Source organism: Toxotes jaculatrix, chromosome 21 (genome assembly GCF_017976425.1).
Source record: "Toxotes jaculatrix isolate fToxJac2 chromosome 21, fToxJac2.pri, whole genome shotgun sequence".
Taxonomy (NCBI): Eukaryota; Metazoa; Chordata; class Actinopteri; family Toxotidae; genus Toxotes; species Toxotes jaculatrix.
The window spans coordinates 12,125,726-12,147,244 of NC_054414.1; the positions used below are offsets into that span (position 1 = coordinate 12,125,726).

The following is a 21,519-nucleotide window of genomic DNA, read 5'->3' on the forward strand; positions in this document are numbered from 1 at the left end:
TTTGTGGAAAGTGCTGCTGTGTTTCTGTAGCTGTCTTTACTACATTCATTGGTGCACTGGCGGTAAGCGCTAACCTGGTGCTAACATATTCTTGCGGGAACACAGAGCATGTATAGAAAAAAAATAGCTCCGTGTCTTAATTGTTAATAATGAGAAACTGTTTTAGCAGAGTCGCTTATGCTCGCAATATCAAGGAATCTACCTTTTGTCGTTAGTCTACTGTAACGTTTATAATTTTCGGCAAACGCGGGATGTTACCAAACATCAGCTCTTGTGTAATAACTGTGGTTCTGAGGAGGTCGTTGTATAATATCACGGACGTTACGCTTTCTTTTCCTCCAAATGTCACAAAAGGGCGACTCTGAAAATGACATCTGGGAGTATAAACCTCTTGAGAAGAAAAAGAAGAGACAGAAATCACCCTCTGCAGTTACAGCTGTCACTAAAAGGAGATATGCCTCCAGAAAAACCTCCAAGAGAGACACTGCTTTCTCAGTCAAGGCACCTGAGAAAGTCAAGACAGCTGAAAGTGGACAGTTTAGTACTGATGCTGTTAACGTAGAGACCCATACTCTACCATCAAAGGTATCACCTACTTATAAGACAGTTGAAACAGACAATGCTGCAGAGGGAGACTTTTGTCCTATGTGTCAGATGCCCTTTTCTATCTTGGTGGTACAGACTCAAAGGTGGCATGTTGCTGAATGTCTTGACACCCCCAGGGACAAATGCAAAGGTACAGACACCCATACTACATCATATACTTCATCTAAATGTTGACTGATACACTTCTTACCAAATAAAAAGCTCTTACATAGGTTCAGATTAACAATGTATGACAAAAACACCAAATCCTACATTTCCCATAATGCAATGTGATACAATAATAACCTTTTGGTTATTGATTACCATTTGTACCTGTAATATTTGGATGTTTTATCTGTTCATACAGAGTGTCCAGATGGTCTACAGTGCTCCTCCACCATTCCAAACCATTACAAGAAATTCAACCACACACTCCTGGCCCACAATCGAGCAAACAGTGACGCAGCCCTCCTCAGTCTGTCCCAGCATTTTGAAACCAGCATGGAGACCAGCCTCAGTTGTCTCCCAGGACTGAAAAACAACGAGGTGGAGGGCTCTGCTTTAGACTCTTCACAGGACAGTGCTGTCAGTCTTTCTGCCTTATCCCCTTGCAATGATATCACTGGAACACCTCCGTCTAAACTTACAAATGGACTTATGTTCCTGCGCTCACCTGGCCCAGAGGATTTTAAGAAAAAGAAAGGCTGGTCATCCTCTACTAAAGGCCACAAGTCTATCAGTGCTTCACAAGAAAGTAAAGCAGAGCTTTCATCCACTCCTGTAAAGGAAGACAGTGGAGAACAAGCTTGTGAAAGTTCTCCCAAAACTGAGCCTTCTCCTGAAAGTGATGAAGTCATATCCTACTCTCCTCTTTCTGAGTTTCCTACAGAAACTGAAGTCAATAATAGTAAGTGCAGAACAGTCCTCTTTAATAGGGATGCATTTGAAAATGAGGATGAGGACTCAATGGTGCTATTTAGTGACGGCTTCTCAAGTGAAGACGAGATCCTAACTCAGTTTATAGATAATTTGGAAACCCATAATGTGCTGGGAAAGGACCCGTCTTCCTCAAACACCCAGCTGGAGTCAGTTACCTCATTAGCACCTACTAATCAGCTTGCAGCCGCTAAGGTTCCTGAAAACCAAGCTCACAGTGCCATCAGTCCATGCAAGACTAGTGCTCAGTCTCCACAGAGTATTGTTTTAGAACGCCTGAGAGAAACTCTTCTAAGCTCAGATAGCCTGCATTTTAAAAATTTGAACAACAGTATTCAGTTAGAGCAGCCTAACGCAAATTCTCATCAAGTGCCTTCAACTCAAATCTCCACTTCCCTTACATCTGAAATCATGCCACCACAGAAGGGCCAGAGCAAGGTTGTTCAGGCCTCCTGTCTCAAGCAGACGGACATTGGGGTGTTTTTTGGCCTCAAACCCCTCAAGCAGAAGGAGAAAGAGGCCAAGAATGGACCAAATGAAGTCGCCTCCGCCTCTGTTCCAACACTTGGTGAGAACCTAAAACACAGACGACAAAGGAGAGACAGGCAGAGGAAAAATAAGGCTGACACAACTGCGGATACCTCACAGGGGACAGTGTCTGTAGATAGCAGTGATGTAGCGAATGCTCAGGGAGAAGAAAGGAAAGGTCAGACCAGAGGATGGAGAAGAGGAAGGTGGAACCGAGGGAACGCTGACGGAGAAGTAGAATTACCACGTTGTCCGTTCTACAAGAAGATTCCAGGTCAGTGAGGGACCATATATCATATGTTGCTGCATGAATCTGAAGGTTAAGCAGTTCTGTGTTTGTAATTTAAAGCATCTGTTAATTGTGTTCAGGTACAAAGTTTGTCGTAGACGCCTTTCGGTACGGGGAAATCGAGGGCATAACTGCATACTTCCTAACACATTTCCACTCAGACCACTATGGGGGGTTGACCAAGAACTCTACATTTCCTATCTACTGTAACAGAGTAAGTCATGTTTTGTACTGTGAAATAGGAATAACGTCTGTTATTTCATTTCATTAGTTGATGAGTCAAATACTTTACTATATAACCAACTTAATGCTTTGATCTGCATAAGACTGTCCTTTTTGTGCCTTTTGGACAGGAAACTGATATGGATGATGGTTCAAGTTTTATGCAGTAAATAGGAGTGTCCCTCCAAAGGCTTGTTAGCCCTTGGATACAATGGAAGATATTCCCTTCACTGCTACAAATCTTTTTTTTTTTTTCTTCAGAAATCCTATTTATTTGCACCTCATTAAAAAGCTTCCTGTCTGCTCTTTTCCAAAGAATTCATAGAGTAAATGCCTGATCCATTTGTTATCTCACTGCACTGCACTGACTCAGACTAATGAAAATTTCACTTGCTTTTGGCAGCTATGAATACCAATTTGCCAGTGGCTCAGACCATATTGGAGCTGATTGAAATTTGAAGATCCTTGTGGGTTTTTTTTTCCACAATTATGCAGAAAAACACTTAATATCCAGGAAATTAGGTTTGTCTGGGTCTCAATAGGTCTTTTTCTTTCACTCTTGTCACTGTGTAGATTTTGCCACCAATAAAGGTGTGAATTAAGCAATAAACTGAATGAATAGAGGTATAGTATAATATCCAGACTTAAATTGCCTTTTTCGTGTTTTAGTTTAGACATATAATTTGTTTACAGTCGTAACTTCAGCTCTTTTACATTTTCTTATCTTACTGGGACGTTTAAAAACTCTGAAATTAATAACCTGTTAGATGGTTTCCTGAATAAAATGTTCTGGGGAAAGTGGATGTTACATATGATAGTTTTCCTGTCAATTAGGTCATGTTTTATCACAGTGGTGTGTGTGTTCTCTAGGGGTTAAAACTAAAAACGGACTCCACTGGGGTTTTGTTTATTTGGTAGGTCACAGAAATTACACATGGGCGCTAGATGGGTCATAGCCCAGAAAAGTTTGATCAGAATCACTGAGGAAATTTGCCCTGTAGATTTGGAAATAAGATCTCAAGGGTTTTGTGGGCGAATTACACAGTGAACAGCGACATGATGAGCACTGATGCTGAGGCATTAGTAGCTGAGATTATTTCTTATTTTGCAGACTTTTAGTTGTTAAGAATCCCTACTTGTAAATTTTTGTATTCCATGTGTTTCTCACTATATTGTAAGTTCATGTACGATGTATAGAGCAATCATTCTGTTTACTGCTGCTAAATCAGTGTGATGTGAGCTGACTAACAGCTGCTTCTTGTGGTCAGATTACAGGGAACCTGGTGAAAAGCAAATTGAAGGTGGCAGAGCAGTATGTCCACATCCTTCCCATGAACACCCGGGTGACCGTGGAGGGGGTCGATGTCATCCTCCTGGACGCCAACCAGTGAGTCATCCAGCTGACATCAACATTAGCCACTGAGTAGAGATCATCTGCTTAATAGTGGAGGAAAATAAATGGCTGTTCTTTCAGTTGTCCAGGAGCTGCCATGCTGCTGTTCTTCCTGCCCGATGGACAGACAGTCCTCCACACTGGAGACTTTAGAGCTGATCCCTCAATGGAAACCTACCCTGAGTTACTCAGCTGCAGGGTTCAGACGCTCTATCTGGACACCACGTAAGTATTTCCTAAATACGGTCTATGTACCAGTACCAAAAGCAGGATTGTGGTTGTACTGTACTGCTTTCAGATGTGTGCATCACCTTTTTGGGTTAATTTAGATAGAATTTATCAGTCAACATGGCTCAATATTAGCTAATACATAAACATACAGTGACAACCACTCCCTGAGGATGATTCCCTAGTTCTAATTGTTGTGGTGAACTGTGCACAACTCCATGTCTTTAATCTACGAAAGCAAGAAGAGTCAGTCAAAGTGATGCAGAAGCTTGGAGGAGACTCAGATTTCCAATGTAAGCTCTCTTATCCTTGTAGCTACTGCAACCCTCAGTACACCTTCCCCAGACAGCAAGAAGCCATCAACTTTGCAGCCAACACAGCCTTTGAACTGGTGACGCTCAACCCGCGTACGCTTGTGGTGTGTGGGTCCTACTCTGTGGGGAAAGAGAAGGTCTTTTTAGGTAAGCGTCTGGAATTTATGCAGACTTAATATTTGACTTTTTTTTTTTTTTTTTTTTTTTTAAAGCGTGCATCTGCCACCAGAAGACAAAGCATGCCTGCTTTGTATGATTTATAACTACAGATTATTATGGACTGTAGAATAATGAGTTTTGTTATTTAAATAGAGTAACTCCTTTGACTCAGTTGATGTCTAACTTCACATGAAGGGGATCAGTTGAAAGAATCTTAATGCATTGGGGTGACATCCTTGTATCTCCAATCATTGTCAGGATTTTTAAAGAGATTTGATTTTTCTCATCTTGACCATGACATTTAAGTTTATGAAGTGGCTTTTTTAAAATTTTTCCTGCACTAATGAAAATGTTTGTCTGTTAAGTCACTTTAAAACATTTAAAACAGCTTAAACTGCAGTTGTTGCAGCTGAATAGTGAAGTGACTGTCGTGTTACAAATAAGACTGATGGACAGAAAGTAAATGTATTTCTGAAACTAATAAGGTGAGTGGATTTTTCTGTAGCCTTATATCACTACCTGACATTCCCTTCCACTGAAAGGTCGTCAGATAAGCCTTTTGTTGAAATGGGAGCGGTTTGAAGAATTTGTGGATTAGTGTGTTTTGAGAAAAGAGCCACTCAATATGCATTGTCCTCATGTGGAGGCAAACGGTCCTCTGGTGACACACATGAATAATCGTCTGTTCCACTTTGATGTACTGAAGTACTCAAAAACTAATGTCCTCACCACAGTGAACAGCATGCGTTCATTCTAATCAACTTTGCTTCAACAAGCCCTGCATGAAATTGGAACAGGAAAAAAAAAATGACAGCTGATTCAATTGTCTGTATGACTGTACTCATCCACAGAGTATTTGTACACTTAAAACACACACTTTACAGGGCAGGGAAAGCAATACAGATAATTCAAATTGTTTTAGAGGGGGCATTGAACTGTTTTTTTTTTGGTTTGTTTTTTTTGTTTGTTTTAATTTGGTTTTAGCCTGTAGATTTTGTACAATGTGTTCCAGTGAAGCTGAAGTTAAATCAGTTGTTTTTCTGGAGTTCTCCAGGACAGGTGAACTTTGTTCTGTAGTAAAATGTACAAATTGTCAGTGGGGGGTAACAACAGCAACGGGTTCTGAACTGCAAGTACATATTGGGTCTTAAAATGAAAAAGACTTGAGTTTCCCACATTCCTGGTTCTTACTCAAACCTTGTTCTGCTTCATTCGCAGCACTGGCAGAGGTCCTGGGGTCTAAAGTGTGCCTCTCTAGAGACAAATACAACACCATGTGTTGCCTGGAGTCAGAGCAAGTCAGACAACGTATAACCACCGACTGGAAGGCGGCCCAAGTCCATGTGCTGCCCATGATGCAGCTCACCTTCAAAGTAGGTGCAGCAGCCTCGTTACGGGGAAACTCTGAGCCCACAGGAGTATTAAAATGTTCTATTTTAGGGGCATGTTTAGGAAACAGTACATCAGTAATTACAGTAACACAACTAGCAAATATATCACATCAAACATAGCCCTCAGTTTCTTTGTTTATTCATGGCATGAGTCCATGTACTCCAGTGATAAACACTCAGTGAGAAGAGTTTAACTATTCCATTTAATAATAAACTACTTAGTGAGATGAAGAGGAATAGAGCTGGCTGTTGTAGTTATAAATTATTCCTCAAATGGTCTGCAGACTTTTTTGTGTAAACTTTTCTTGCTGTGTTCCCAGTTATTTCTGGACAGTTTATTGTGACGTGCAAACACATCGTTTATTCTGCTTGTGTTCTATTCCTGTGCAAGTATCTGTGACAGGAGGTAAAATAATAAGGAAATGCTAATTATGATGACCCAAGCACATCATCTCTCCAAAAGGACTAAAGCATTTAAATTTTCCATCTGTATAACCATGGGTAAGTCCCAGACTTGGTATGATTTACGCATCGGTAAGCACAGAAAGGCTGACATGAGGGGAAATAGATGCAGTTTAGGTTTGCACTAAGAACTTACATCATTAATGGATACAACTGTGTGAAGCCACATTTTAAGTTTGATGTTTACATTAACTTTATTGTAAATTGGAAATCTGAATTTTAACATTTAAGTTCTCATATCCATGGATCCCCTTCTCACCCTCACTTGGTCTCCAGAAACTGCAGGATCACCTGGCACGGTTTTCCGAACGGTATGATCGGCTGGTGGCTTTTAAACCCACCGGCTGGACCTTCAGCCAGCAGGTGGAATCAGTGGAAGCCATTCAGCCTGAGATCAGTGGCAACATCTCCATTTATGGTACGCATTCATTTTCCTTGTATCCGGTTATTCGACAGAAGGCATTACAAGCATACATTCACACAGAACAACCATGAATGTCTAAAAAGTTAAAGAGTCACAGGTGAGGAGGAATGGCTACAAGCTTTTTTCCCCTGCCAAAAACATGTTCCCTCACATTATTGTACTTATCCTACAGCTCCCTCTTTTGGCAAGGTGAGGAGTCTCAGGGAAGGAGTGTGAGGATTAACAACAGACCATGGCTCAGTTTCAGTTTACCTCAGCTTGGTGACCAGAATGCACATAAGTAAAAGGATGCTGGGTTGTATCTTCAGTCATGGACAGCACTACTGGAGAGTAGTCTGGCATTAAACCCCAGTGCTGAAATGGGTCAGGATTTGATTTGCCACTGCAGATTTAGCTTGTTTTTCTTCCTATACTCTGTTTCCTGCTCTGAATAGATCCATCAGCAGCATCAGCCATCTGGCCCATAACCTACAATCACCAGCTAAAGGCTTTTGCGATGAGCACTCGCATATAATTTCTTCCTCCTCAGCAGTTTGTGTGTCACTCAGGCGGAAGCCAATTTGCGCGTTCTCTCCATTTCCCTCTCTCTCTCTCTCCGCCTTGTGTTTATCTCCTCCTCCGTGCCCTTCCTAGCCATATGCTACTACTGCTCCTAATATTGTTCTCTGCATGTGGGAGGATTGACTGTATACTTGAGAAGGCTTAGTTTCAGCTAGATCTGTTAAAAAAAGCAGTGGTGGAGCACATTAAAACCTGTGGAGGGATGAAAGAGGACAAACAACAGGCGGCTGCTCTTTGCAGCAGTTCCAAGCCGTTTTCTTATTTTCACCTCCAAACAAAAATCATGGCATTTGATAGCCTTAATGTTTCAGCATCTGAAATGTGCCTTGTCTCCTCAGAGGGGAACATTGTGATCCCTACTCTGAGACTCTGCCCTGTTGCTGGTCTGACTGGCTTCCCCATACTTTTAGACACTTGGCTCAGAGACCTTAAATCAGATCTCTTCAAGGAGCTTGACATTTCAAAATAGAGAAACGAGGAAGAAAATATATCAAAGCAGGTGAGCTGAAATTGAAAATAATGTTTGAAAAGTCCCTCGGGTTCTGTTCTAAACCACTACTGGCCTCTTTAGGACTTGTCTCCTTAATAAATTAAGGAAATGAAGATAATTACAGCTTACACTTAAAATAACCCTGAGAGAGAATGGCAAAATGTGAGTTATCTTCAGGCTTATGTCATTTTCAGCAGGGCTACATTTGAATTTGTTTGACAAATCCGACTTGTAAAGCAACGATCTGTTTAAAGCGTCAAAGTTTGGATACATGATAAATTGCATCTCCTCTGTTTTCTTGACAGGAATCCCATACAGTGAGCACAGCAGCTTTCTGGAGTTGAAGCGTTTTGTCCAGTGGATCCAGCCTCTCAAGATCATTCCCACAGTCAACAATGGCAGCTGGTCTAACAGGAAGGCTATGGAGAAGTGCTTTAGTGAGTGGCTCATGGAAACTAAAGCTAAACTGTAGCTTATTACCGTTAAAATGCACTAAACTCTGCTGCTTGTTGGTAATGAGAACAAACGAGTTAATTTTCATTACTTCAACGCTGTATGACCACGGCTAACAAATATAATTCAACACTACTTATTTTATTACTTTTATTGAAGTTTCTTGCTTCAGAGTGCTGAGCTCATGACAGTAGCATTTCAGCGCAGACTAAAGAGATATAAAGGTTTTTCTTTTATCCACAGTGTCCTGAATTAAAGCTGTTGTGTGTAAACATGATCTGAGGTCATACATGTATCACGACCCACAGTTAGACCTCCCTCACCCAGAAGTATTTTACATTGGAACCGAATTAACTGGATGTGTGGCTTTGGCCAATTCCAGTTATATTACTGTTTGTCACCAAAATGCAAATGCTGCTCTGATACTGTGCAATTCCTGTTTCCTAATGTCTGTATTTTTTTTTGTATGTAATCAAAATTTTTATGCTGAAAATATAAATTTTAAACATTCTTTAACACTTTCCACATTATTTATTATACATTATTTACACGTTTTATTTTCTTTTGTCACAATCAGTAGTTTTCAAGGCTGCATTATCTGGATTTTTCACTCTTACTGTACGTACTGACATCTCTGCTATTCAGATCCTCCATACTGATGAACTTGTGCAGTACAGTCAATGCTTCCTCTGGCAAAACGTAGTGGTAGGGAGGAATGCCACTCTTGTGTCGTGGCTTTGAAAATGCTTGTTTTTGAAGGGTTTGCTGTCAGATCTGCCAGTCGTTTATCTCTGAGACAGCAGAGACGTGGCACAGAGGGAGAGCTTTTTGAATCTCGCTCTCTGCAAAGCAGGCTTTTCAGCAGAATCTCTGCGTGGTTTCTCCTTTCATGTAGAACAACTTTCTGCATCTGCCTGAGCTGCGTGTTCAATCTCAGAGGCAAGAGTGGGGAAATTGTTGGTCATAAAACCTAGATTCTAAACACTGAAAAGGTTTTTTTGTTCTGTAGATTCCTACAATATGTCCCCATGTATGCAGTGTATTATGTTTGAATCTTAAGGATGAGGATTTGATTTTCATATTTGATTCCTGCAAAAGGACCATGAGCTCCTTGTAAGTTTCCATCACTTGTTATGGGTACACAGTCTCTTGCAGTGTTAATATTAAGTTAGTTGTTAGTCAAGGAAATTGCTGTTTTACAGCCATCTCTAGACATTTCATTACACCTCTTGCCTCTTACTTATTGCTTCCTATTTTATGTCCAGCTTGTGTTTCCATGCTTGTCACCCACTTTACTAGGTGACTGATATAATAACCACTGTTACAATCTGCTCTCAGCAAGCGATTCCCAGTAAGCCGCGTCTAATAATAAAGTCATTTGGTATTCTTCCCCTAGGCATGAGTGATATTAAGTCTTGCCAAACTGAAATTGGATTGACTGGGACGCTTGTTGAAGTATCTTTCTATTTCAGTTTGTAGGTATGTCTCACTTACTAGTGTCTGATTTTGGAAAAAAGAATAGCGTCCACAAATAATGAGGAGTCTGTCATGGTAACAGAAAATCCCCAAGCACTATCATCCTGTATCCTTAAGAGATGATGATTTTGATGGCTCCATACATTGTGGCCTGAAGGGTGATGAGACGAGATAAGAAATGAATCTGGATGTTCAGGTTGGGTAATCACCCGGCTGTTCCTGGTACTGAATCCCTGCCAACTTTTTATAATGAGATAACCCTCTGGCTCTCGCTGTAATCTTCAGTTAAAACCAGAATGAACTGATAATCTTTGAAGAAGAAGAGCTTTTATGAAACTGGTCAAAAACAGTGTTGTAGGAGTGTCTTCAGGTGTCTTATTTGAGAGAAAATAAGTTTTCAAAACAATTCCCCCTGAGTTATGAAATATTGCTGCATAAACTCAGCAGCCCATTTTATGTGCTGTGTATTTTATATTCCTCGAACCCAGTTAAAATTGTTAAAGAAATACGAACGGAAGGATGCATTTATTTATAATGGAGCGTCTGTAAAATACAGCACAGTTTGAATATCACAGTTGAAGAATGGACTATAAAAAAATCAATGTCCTGAATCATTTCTTTGCCAGTACTCATACTGCTTTAATAGCTCCATTAAAGCTTGAAACATTAACCTTGGAAAAGCTGACATGATGTCTCAGGATAAGGACTTGTCTGAATATTAACAGTATCTGATCATATTTGATGTTAGGAGTTTAGTGGAACGTTTTATCCTTGCCCTCTGTGGACACTGGTCACTGGACATAACAAAAAAAGGGATTTTAGTTTAAAAAAAAAAAAAAAAAGAGAGAGAGAATAGGGCCTGTTGAAGAGAATACGCCATGCAGATAATGTTGTCTTTGTTCGGGAGTGGCATTGGTCACTAGGCATAATTTGAAAAAGAAAACCATCTTCCAAAGTTACATTATAATTACATTTCCGCAGAGCATCCTCCGTTCTCTGACTCACCATTTCTGTCTCAAATCAGAGAGAAACAGGTGAAACATAGCCTGAGGTGCAACACCATTCTGTCGGCATTTTAATTCACAAAACTCTCCCTAAGGTGTGGGCAACAAGAAACACCAGTCTCTTTGTACATCTTTGGTTATTCATCCAGCCCTAACTGCTGTCAAACTATTAAAATCTTAATGTATCTAGGACTTTTTTTTCATATAAACAAATACTAATAGCATGTACATTTTAACATGCAGTTTAACCACTTATGCTCTAAAATTGTGTCATTAGCTGAGAAAGGCTGACAAAGAAAAGGCATCACAGGTGCTGAATACTGAGCAAACTGGAAATGAATCAGCATTTCTGGGTGATAATTCATGCAGCTCAGTTGTTCCTCCTCAAGCCAGTCAGTTTTAAGATGCAAATGTGGTTTCAATATTTCTGGCCACAACTGGCATGTTGGTTTATGCCTAACACCATCCTCATGCTCTTTGAATTACTTATGCTCCCTGTTGCTTCATCTTGGATTAAAGTTGATTACTAAAAATAGAAGATTTCGCATTAGGCAATCAGCGGCAAGAAAAGATCCAACACATGCCCAGAATCCTCCGAAACCTTCGCTGCCATTGGATTTTAAAGTTGTCTGCATATTGCCCCATTTTTGGTGCTACATGCACAGTTTATCATAGTTTTATCTCCCTTACACATTTGTGCCATGAGAATGCCCTTTAATTTGGCATCATACAAGAGGTATGAGGAAACATGTTTCTGTAAAACAGCTCTCTGTTTCCTTCTGAGCACAACTTTGTTTTTCCTTTTGTAATTTTTTTTTTATTGGCATCAGCATCAAACATTTCCATAAGATGTCTTTCAGATACATCAATCATATATCCATGTTTGCCAGTAGTCTCATAATAGTACTTATCAAAGGTATAAACATATGGAAAAAGAAACAAAAAAAAAAAAAAAAAAACTATGTACAAGTAGGGAGTGGTCTGTTCTTTACACCATAATCATTGATCTGTGAAAATGGGATCAGGCCTGATGGGCATAATGTATTTAACCAATTTTTTCTTCTCCATTTTGTAAATGTCCATTGTAATTTCCTTCTGTGCACTTACAGGTTGGCTCTCCTGATTCCCTGGTAGGAGTCTTTTCCCAGGTCACCAGCCATCCATCTCTTTTCAACCATTCTTGAGGTACAGTCCCAAAGTATTTGGCTTTACTTTCCACTTTACTTTCCAGGGGCCCTTTACATTTAAAAAAAAAACTTGCTGTGCATTGTGTATCCCTCTCCAATAATGGGAAAATATGGTCTAATCACAACATTTGATAACAAGTATTTACAGCAAATACCACACACAATCAAGAAGTCGTAAATCATGCTCTGACTGCAAGTGATTGTTTACATACCAAATATCTTTGTACATATAATGTGAGTCATAGTGTATGAGATTGGTAAACTAACTTAAGTATATTTGTTTACCTTTCACCTTCACTTAAAGCTCCTGTAGACTTTTAAATCGAGTAAACTATTAGAAGGACAGATCGATAGGAACTGACCAGGCCTTGGGGAAATACTGTCTGTTGTCTAAAGTGGTACAAACCCACCGACTGTAGACAGGAGGTGCCTCAAAGAGTTGTTTAAACACACCCAGGCAGATTAGTGGAAGTGAGCGTCTCATCTCTAATGGTCATTTTGCAGTCAGTCACAGCAGATAGAGTTTTGGGAATGCAGCGGATGGCATCCAGGTTGACGCAGGATGGTCAGCTTTAGCTGTAAAGAGAAATAGTTCGTCTCTCAAATCATAGAATGCACAGACACATACACTGACAACGTGTTGGCGTCTTTGCACCTCGCGTGCTAGTAATGAACGTACCTCATTCTTGAGTGACTTGCTGATGTACATGTTGAAGTCCTCCATGCTGCCGACGTGCAAGTCATTAATTGCCAGAATCTGGTCTCCTTTGTGGAACAGGCACACCGACTGTGGCTGGCCTGTCCACCCAGACACACTGTGACACACACAAAAGCACATATACGTTGTTTTTAAGTCAGAGGCACTATGTCTATTAGTGTTAAGGTGAAAATAATTTTTAAAAAATCCCCCATTAGGACTAGCAGAGACTCAGGTAGGAATTCTTTGGCCCTTTGTCAGTCCCTTCCAGCTGTGGGCCCCTGTAATCATCATGCTTTTCATTCACAGCCGCCACAAAAACCCACTAATATATTTGCCACAGTCACTAGTACTACTGTGTGTTCTACCGCAGGTTTGGCTTATGTCTTACAGCTTGTCAACACAGGAGGCATTTTGGAGGCGTTGTTCACGCATCTGTCTCTCACGTCTGACAAAACAAGACATGCTTTTATTTAATAAATCCAGCTGTCTACACAGGCGTGACGGCCCGCATTTCATCCTCACTTAACGCTGAACACTGTGCATGAACTAGTGTTTTTTCTACATCACAAAAGATGTTTAAGAATTTGGATTTTGTGCAATTAAAAGAATTAATGCAAAGAGCAGTTTATAAATTTCAGCTGAATGCTCTGAAGCATCCAGCACCAATGAATAGACAGCTCCTGCAGCACAGCACAGCACTGAGCTTGACTTTTCTCAGCTGCAAAAAGAGAAAACAAGGCCGTGCAGCATTACGACCAGTCTGTAATTACTTGGATGAAGACAAATCTGAAATAGAACAGACAGGAGTGAATGTGGCACACACATCGGTGGTTTCAGTGCTTTCATTATTATTATTAATGAACACTGAAAAATAAGATTAAAAAAGGGCTGGAACATTTGTTTGTTTTTTGTTTTTCTTTGGGATGCACTGGTTAAGCCTTTCCAGATATTTCAGTCAAAGCAATCCAATATGTCAGACATGGCAAAACTTTATTGTCCAACAACAACAGGTAATTTGTCCTTTTTCACTGAGTAACTCACCTTGGTTTCCCATCCACTTCTGTTAGTGTCAGGTGTTTTTTCAAATCTGCCTGCTTGACCTCAATATCTCTTTCCTCCGCGGTGCTGGGTTCAAGACTTGAAAGAAAAAATAACAGCAGCGAAAGCTTTATCTAATGGTATTGTATATGTTAGGGAAGAAATTATGGCATAAGTTACGAAACCAACTCCCTGATTTAAAGGCACAAAATTCCAACTAATAAAGAAAAACTAAGTGAAACCTTTGATTCTTAAGATGAAATTTTGTCTGCTGGGGATGCGGTGAACAGGCACGTACAGTGAAAGCAGACGTTTGCGGTTATTATTGTCTCCTTCTTCCATTACATTGGGATGAGTGTCTGTATAGATAAGGACTTCTAATTTTCTTTGAACAGCTCATTTAAATTCTGTTTGCAAAGTCCTCTGAGTTATTCATGTTTAATGTGGAGCAGCGCTTATTATTATTCGACTATTTTTATACCCCCCTCTGCTTGCAAAAGCCTCCAGGAACTACTCTAACCAGTCGTGCAACATGTCAGCGCTGGTCCCAGCATTCCTTTTCTGGTTATTTATTTTACTGAGTCACCTTAAATGTGATGATGTCTTTTTTTATTTGTTTTCTGTAACCATTACAAAGCTGTTTTTGACTTTTTGATTGGCAGTAGCTCAGAGGGCGCCACAGCAGGGGTTGTGTCCTTGTACTATTACTCCACAAGTAGAGCAACTGTTGAACGAGAGCGCTCATGCCTCACTCTAACTCTTCACTTCAGCTAATCATCACATCGCACATAAATGTCTTTATCTCTAGTGTTTGTCTCATTGCAAAAGAGGCCCTTAAAATTCAAACAGTGCCTCCCACCGTGGAGCTACATTTTTGGCTTCAGAGTGAGTTACTTCATAATCTCACCACTCAGTGGAGCTTTGCACATTGTGAATCTCCAGCATCTGTACAGGAGACATGGCCCCGTTGTCACTGGAGCTGCTGCTGAAGTCCGAAGGGTGTGTTTCTTCTCTGTGAAACCAAGTAATAGCGTCAGAGATTGTATCGGGTACATAGTCACTTATGTATTGTTGGCTGGCATCCAACAAAAGGCCTTGAGACAGCTTGGAGAGAGACTAAGGATAAACCACAAAAAGGCTGTTGTTTAGCAGGAACCAAGACCAACCCTTCATGTTGACCACACTCACTGAAGCTATGAAATGACACAAAGGAAGAACCATCTGAATCTGCATGCACTGTCATGGAGGGTGACTCACAGCCAGATCGCATAACAACAGTCTCTGGCACTGTGTTAGAAGCCTCGGATGGAAAGAAGTCCACATTTGCCCTTGTGGCAGAAAATAATAACGGAAGAAGAAATGGTTGATAAAGGTGTATGCGCCAGAAACCAAAATAGATTTCTCTCAGTTACATAAAAAGGAGACCAGATGTCTTGAGGTTTTTTTTAAATAGTTCATAAAATCAGCATGGGAGAGGGTGATGGTCTTCAGGGAGGCAGCACAGTGGTTGGCCACTTAGAAAGAAATCAGACGTCAGTGTGAAACACAACATTATCACATAGTTTGATATTACAGCAGATTTAAGAAAGCAAACAGCAGAAAAGAGTATTTTTATACAGGAGATGATGATATAAAAAAAGCTGACAGAGGCAAAGTGGATGTGATCACTTGCTGTGTTGGTGATTAATGCAATGGTGTTAATAAACAGGAAGGTCAAATCTGATTGGCTAAAACTTGCCCTATAGGAAACAGAAGCTCTGTTACACAGACACAAAGTCGGATCTGCACACTCAAAATGGTGACTGTGTTATTGTGTATATATTGTGTATATATGTGTGATTTCCTGAGCATCTAATATACAGAAAACCTTTTTTTTTTTTTGATGGAAAAAAAATAGAGCATCAGTGATTTATAAGGTCAATGTTGTGAAAATGTTTGCTTTCTTTATTTTGCTTTTAATGTTCACGGCCTTGAAGCAAGACAAGGTCAGATTTAGAAAGAAGAAATATTTAGAAGAGGAAACATTGCTCCTCTTCCAAACTAAAAGCTGACTCATAAGCAATGAAACACACCCTTTTTCAATTCACTACACGCAGAGATTTTCCGGCTACAGTCTTACTTCACCTGGTATGAATAGTAGCTTATGGTGGCTAATATTAGCCTACATGTGCTTTACCTTTATCCCTTGATTGCCACTTGTGGTTTAAGTGTGTTTTATTTTAGCAAAAGTCACGTAAGTTGACTTTAAATGCTTGTATTTTTACTGTATTTAAATACAGTACTTTGCATGGCTCTGGTGAGCATCTGGTTATCTACAATGCAAACCGCATGAGATACAGTGGTGGAATAAATGACAGCTAACATGAGGTAGATGTTAATCAGTTATACCTGACATGTAAGACCAAGTACAGCTTATACAATGTTTTCATGGCTCAGTTGTATATAAATCAGTGAAGATGATCAGTGCCATCTTGTTCAGGTATAACCTCTTTCACTAGATGATAAGATACCTTTTCATTTAGTTGAAAGCATAAGTTGCTAAACAGGCTCTGAGGTGCCCTTTGAGATTCTTGACTAGTCCTGAAGTGTCAACAGTTGTATGCAGTAAAAATAACACCCTCCTTGTTGTCAGCCTAGGTCTTTGAGCCAGGAAGGCTGTGATTGCCTCTGATGAGTGAGCTATTTTGGTATTTAGGGCATTGACAAAACATGTTGCACAAGGAGCATAGGGCACTGACACCGAAGACAAAGAGAAAAGTCAAAAATACACACCCACGGCCCACTTAAAAAAAAAAAAAAATGACTGTAATTAATCTGAGATCTACCTGTCTTCGGCGTCTGCCTCCTCACTGAACGGAGGCAGTGGGGAAATCTGGGTCTTCAGTTTGTCAAAGACCTGAGTAACAGTCCTCATCAGACTGCCAGCGGTAACCTCTTCAACTTCACGGTCCCTAGAAGCATTTGGCACAATGAACTGACGTCAGTTTAAACACTAACCAGCAATTATTTATCAATATTACAAAATATGATCTTTTTTTTCTTTCAGTGATCTGGCGCTTACACTTCCTGAACCACCTGGCCATTATGTCTAACTTGCAGCATCGTTTCATATCTACAAGAGACAGATTTTCAAATCAACAGAGAAACAAACCATATAAAATACTGTAGTAGTCAAAATCACAGTTCCATCACATGTCACTTGAACAAAAGTGACACTAAACGTTTTTGTCTGACAAAGGGAAACAGTAATTAACACTCACAGTGACTCCACGGCGTTGCCATTGGTTGAACCATTTTCCCTGACCTGATTCCCAGAAAGAAAAGGGCAGAAATTACAACAGTTATCAGCTACAGTACACATTAGTTGCAGTATCACAGCCAAAAGTTAATTTAAATCAATCCCAATATCTGATTCAGCTCTACTGGTAGTCACTTTATTTAGAGCTGAAACAATAAGTTGATCAATCAAGAAAATAACTGGCAGTCAGTATTGAAAACGATTAAAAGCTGCAGCCCTACTTGTACTTGTTGTAAGTAGGATCTCGGGTAGTCGTAGATTGGATTCACAGGCTCTGATGCACGTCTTTTGGAATAAACTTCATCCTGCTGGCAAATCAGAGAGCAGCATGCCATATATCACCAAAAGCAAAATAACCTCCAATTCCCCCAACTAATATCACTAAAACAATCAAGTCAACATTTTGCACCTTTGATTTTGCAGTGCTGTTACCCAGAGCATTTGAGGATGGATCTGACATGGACCGTATTTTATATTTCGCTGCCTGAAAAAGACAACAAAAACACACATTAAAGCGCCTGTGATTTCTGTGATTAGGGCATGTCACATGTTGTTCTGACAGCAGAGGGTTTTGTTTGTAAAGAAATGAGACAATATATATGAGTATATAAAGATATATAAACAGAAAAGTAAAACGGTTGTGCTTCATGCTCCGGTTGCCAATAATTCTTGCCATTTCTACCTTTATTTGTTGATGGTGAAGAGGGAGACAGGAAAGAAGGGAAGAGAGCGAAGGGTTTTTGACATGCAACAAAGGTCCCCAGCCAGAATCAAGCCACGCATGTGACGTGCACTGTAACCATTCATCTACCAGGGCGCTGCAGCAAAAAAGTTAAATACACTGAAATAAAGCTAGGATTGGAACAGCACAATTATCAAGCGGAGCCTTCTGTTTCTGAATATTTTGAGTGTTGTTATGAGTTTGAAAACCATGGTGAGCTCTAAAACGATGACTATGACGACTGTGAGAGGTGATGAGAGGAGATGAATTTTGACCCCAAACCCTTTGATTATCACTCATCAGTGGTTATCCATGATCATACTGTAGCTCAGGTGGACTTCTGAGGTACCTGGGTATCCACATGGATAACAAACGTGACACTACAGCTAAAGGCCCGGATCATCCTGTCTTGTCTTGTCCACTCAAACCCAAACGGACAGTCTTGATTTGCCTGAGTCAGTATTAGGTTGACAGGATGGATTAATTTAGAGAGAATTAGTCAAATACATGCAGAGCTTTAGTTGCAATGGACCAACCTTTTCACACCCAACAGCTGAACTCTTTTTCCGTGTAAGGGGCTTTGAAATAACCTGGTAAAACAGGAAGAGAGTTCTATTTTCAAGTCAAACAAAGACCTGACTGATAAGCACGCTTAATAGAAGACTGGTGAAACTGTAGGGTGAGGAATTTCACTTGGATTTCTCAGGGACACTGGGAGAATTTAGACTGAGCACATGAAGTGCTGTGAGAATGGAGGCAGAGGACGACAGAAGGAAATAAAGTAGTAGTGAAACAAGTGAATGGAAAGGAATGGAAGAAGAAAAAAGCAACTTATTGGATTAAAAAAAAAAACTTGTTGGCATCCATTTGAGCCAGGTGATGTGAATATTTACCTCAATTATTTGCTGCCCATCAGTCATATCCTTGAAGAGTAAGAAAATACATCAGATAATTATTGTCAGTGACAGTGACATAGCTGGTAAGCAAACATGATAGATGTAAAAAAAAAAAAAAAAAAAAAGAAAGAAGAAGTTGTTTTGGTCTCCATAAGCTGTAACAAAATATTATAAAGAACTGGAGTTTAAATGTACCTCTGAACTCACAAATTTATGTGGCCGGTTTTTCAGGGCTTCAAACAGGTCAGCAAACCAGCCGTCCACTTCATCACTAGAAGAAAGGAGGACATACGAAAAGCTTTTTAAAAAAAAAATAAAAATCACCCCCCCCCCCCCCCCCCTGCCCCCCCAACAAATTATGGCTATTACATTCAATTTAAAATTCAATTATAAAGTCAAATATAAAGTGGAAATAGTGACATTTAGCAACAATTTAGTGAGGGCAAAATGGAAGGCAAAATCATTACCAGCTGATAGGCTGTTACCAAACAGGAAGGCAGCATCATAATTTAATTTTGATTGTTAGGACTCCCAAAATAGTCGATGGTGTAAAGGGCAGAGGGAAGTGTTTTATGAGGCACTGTGAAAGTGTCAGCGGGGGCCTTGAGAGGAGGATTGGCCAACTCAGCTGTGGCCTCAATCTCGGTTACGCCATCACTCACTTTCAGATTAATGCATTTACGTATTTGGGACTGTTTTTCTGCACATTGCCACTGCAGAATCCAAACCTAATCTCATTTGAAAAAGTTATATCGTTTATGCAGAGTCCAAATATAGTAAGAGCAAAAGCATGCACACCTAATTATCTAGTAAATCGGCTGTTTACAGTCATAGAAAAAGACATTCTTGTGTATTTGTGGTATGTCAGGTGTTTTTACAGTACAGTGTCATAAAATTCATTGAAGTTGATAAAGGAGCTATAAATTCCACCTTGGTGCTCAATATCACCCGTAAAAACCTTCAAAAAAACCAGATGGCTGACCTGTTCTCCGCGACGAGGAAGTAGTCCCGCTCAGCAGCCCTGATGTAGAGCACACAGGAAGGAGGGCACTTGAAGCTCTTCTGGATCCATCCCCATTTCTGGTGGTTTTGAGGACTCACATTCAACAGTGAAATACTGATACAAGGACACAAAACATACAGATTTTGAAAACAACATTTACTTTGGATTTGAGACGTGTGTTGTTCTATATTCTTAATGTTTTATTTAATGTCCTTTTTAGGTTACATTATACACCATTATAGCAATAATAAATTGCTATTAAATAGCCCATTTAATGACATACTGTGACAAGTCTATCCCTCCAAGTGGCCTGTCCTTTTCCTCTGAACTCCTGAAATACTTTAGGTGATGCTCCTGATCACTGAGTTTGAACAGCACAAAATACCTCCTCTTCCATGATTTCTGAAGGAAAAATACAACAAAGTAATTAATGAAATGTGATTAATGAAATGTGATTAATGAAATGTGTTACATTCATTGTGCTGTTACCTCTGTCGTCAACCGTTTTGTAGGAGGAGACTTGAACAGGTATCCAGATCTTATTTCCTTCACAACTCCAGCTGGTCTGTAGAAGACAGTACTTCCACCTGAGGGCAAAAGAAAATCCAGTTGTTCTGTAATCGTTTGCTTAAATCTTGTTTTTATTTCCAGAAATCTATAAGTTTATTTTCCTGTTGGCACTATTTGGGAAAACCAGTTTATGGAGGAAGAATGAACAAGTCAAGGAAAACTGAAAATAACTTTTTTTTTTTTTTTCAAAAAGTAGTTTAAACAAAGGACTAAGTGGTTAAAACTGGCATGCATTACTTTGGTACATTAGCACATTCCAGGTGTCCTTGTCAAATGAATCTTTTATGACTTGACAAGCTCAGCTGTAAAAACAGGTTTTCCTGATACACTTTAAACAAACCCAAAATGCCAATGTAAATAACCACAGGCACCTAAATCAAAGCCTAAGTCTGATTTCCAGATCCAGATACAGTACCTGTGCTCTTCTGGGCCTTACTCATTGTGACACTGCACCTAAAAAAAAAAAAAAAAAAAAAAAAAACACACACAACACAGGGATCTATCATCTCTGTCTCTTCAAAACAGTATAAAAATATCCATAGGAAATAGTTAACCTTTTAAACTAACAATGTAGGGTTTAAAAATAGGCTCATGCCTCTGTGCAAGCAGAGCAGTCAAAACAGATCAGTTCACCAAAAGAAGGTGTGTAAGGTTCATGTGTACATGTATGAGAAAAAAAAAGATTTTATGACTGTTGCTTGTAACGGCATTGGCGCACTAATTTAAAAAAAAAAAAAGACAATAATAAATATCACCATACAATATCTCAGCAATGCTTACTCAAGAATATTTAGTATCCTCTTTTTAACAAACCATTGTTAAGGTTTACATCATTTAATGCTCACTTTTCTAAGACAGAACCAAACATGTGCTGGCTGGTGGATGCACGTTTACTTATTTGTCACATCTCAATGTAAATCAGATGGAAAAAAACTAAAATTCCAACACATTACAACACATCACAACATGTACATGTATAAATATATAAATGTGTATATGTGTAAAAAAAAAAAAAAAAACATAGAATGCTTACCTGTGGAGCAGCCGCTCAGAGATTCTGCTCACCTCACTGTCTTTAACAATAAGTGTTACTGCATGAGGAAGCCAGATACTTTCCTGTGCCTGGCAAACAGTAACAAGATATTCATAATGGGAACTGGAGTTTCTGGTTCCTCGCTTCAGTTGTTTACT

At 39.7% G+C, this 21,519-nt stretch overlaps 2 protein-coding genes across 7 annotated transcripts; one reads left to right on the forward strand and one right to left on the reverse strand.

The window, feature by feature from the left end:
• The first annotated feature begins 62 nt into the window (after positions 1-62).
• Positions 63-8,938, forward strand: dclre1a (DNA cross-link repair 1A (PSO2 homolog, S. cerevisiae)). Its single transcript, XM_041066481.1, has 9 exons — positions 63-736; positions 953-2,323; positions 2,419-2,552; positions 3,829-3,947; positions 4,035-4,178; positions 4,497-4,642; positions 5,873-6,027; positions 6,784-6,925; positions 8,288-8,938. The coding sequence occupies exons 1-9, from the start codon at positions 343-345 to the stop codon at positions 8,452-8,454; spliced, it is 2,772 nt and encodes a 923-aa protein (XP_040922415.1). The 5' UTR covers positions 63-342; the 3' UTR covers positions 8,455-8,938.
• A 2,756-nt stretch (positions 8,939-11,694) lies between these two features.
• On the reverse strand, positions 11,695-21,447 carry LOC121200967 (pleckstrin homology domain-containing family S member 1-like). 6 transcript variants are annotated; one of them, XM_041066486.1, is made up of 17 exons: positions 21,362-21,447; positions 20,744-20,781; positions 20,248-20,345; positions 20,042-20,160; positions 19,738-19,872; positions 18,963-19,026; positions 18,753-18,782; positions 18,396-18,449; positions 17,548-17,622; positions 17,360-17,446; positions 17,101-17,144; positions 16,902-16,952; positions 16,666-16,791; positions 14,748-14,852; positions 13,844-13,939; positions 12,782-12,917; positions 11,695-12,678 (listed from the first exon to the last, which is right to left on the reverse strand). In XM_041066486.1, exons 2-17 carry the CDS (start codon positions 20,766-20,768, stop codon positions 12,607-12,609), a joined length of 1,317 nt encoding a protein of 438 aa, XP_040922420.1. In that variant the 5' UTR covers positions 20,769-20,781; positions 21,362-21,447; the 3' UTR covers positions 11,695-12,606. The 6 variants fall into 6 exon arrangements, with proteins under 6 accessions (XP_040922420.1, XP_040922419.1, XP_040922418.1 ...); XM_041066485.1 differs by having other exon boundaries at positions 17,360-17,443; positions 18,951-19,026; XM_041066484.1 differs by having other exon boundaries at positions 18,951-19,026.
• Between the last annotated feature and the right edge of the window lie 72 nt (positions 21,448-21,519).

Bases quoted from the DNA above. Each gene is read 5' to 3' on its own strand.
- dclre1a (XM_041066481.1), top strand. From the start codon at position 343: ATGTCACAAAAGGGCGACTCTGAAAATGACATCTGGGAGTATAAACCT. The intron at 2,324-2,418 runs GTCAGTGAGGGA...AATTGTGTTCAG, and splicing joins GTTCTACAAGAAGATTCCAG to GTACAAAGTTTGTCGTAGAC. The intron at 6,028-6,783 runs GTAGGTGCAGCA...CTTGGTCTCCAG, and splicing joins TGATGCAGCTCACCTTCAAA to AAACTGCAGGATCACCTGGC.
- LOC121200967 (XM_041066484.1), bottom strand. From the start codon at position 20,768: ATGAGTAAGGCCCAGAAGAGCACAG. The intron at 18,783-18,950 runs GTACATTTAAAC...TTACTCTTCAAG, and splicing joins ATAAATTTGTGAGTTCAGAG to GATATGACTGATGGGCAGCA. The intron at 17,447-17,547 runs GTGCAAAATGTT...CTGATTTGCCAG, and splicing joins ACAGCACTGCAAAATCAAAG to CAGGATGAAGTTTATTCCAA.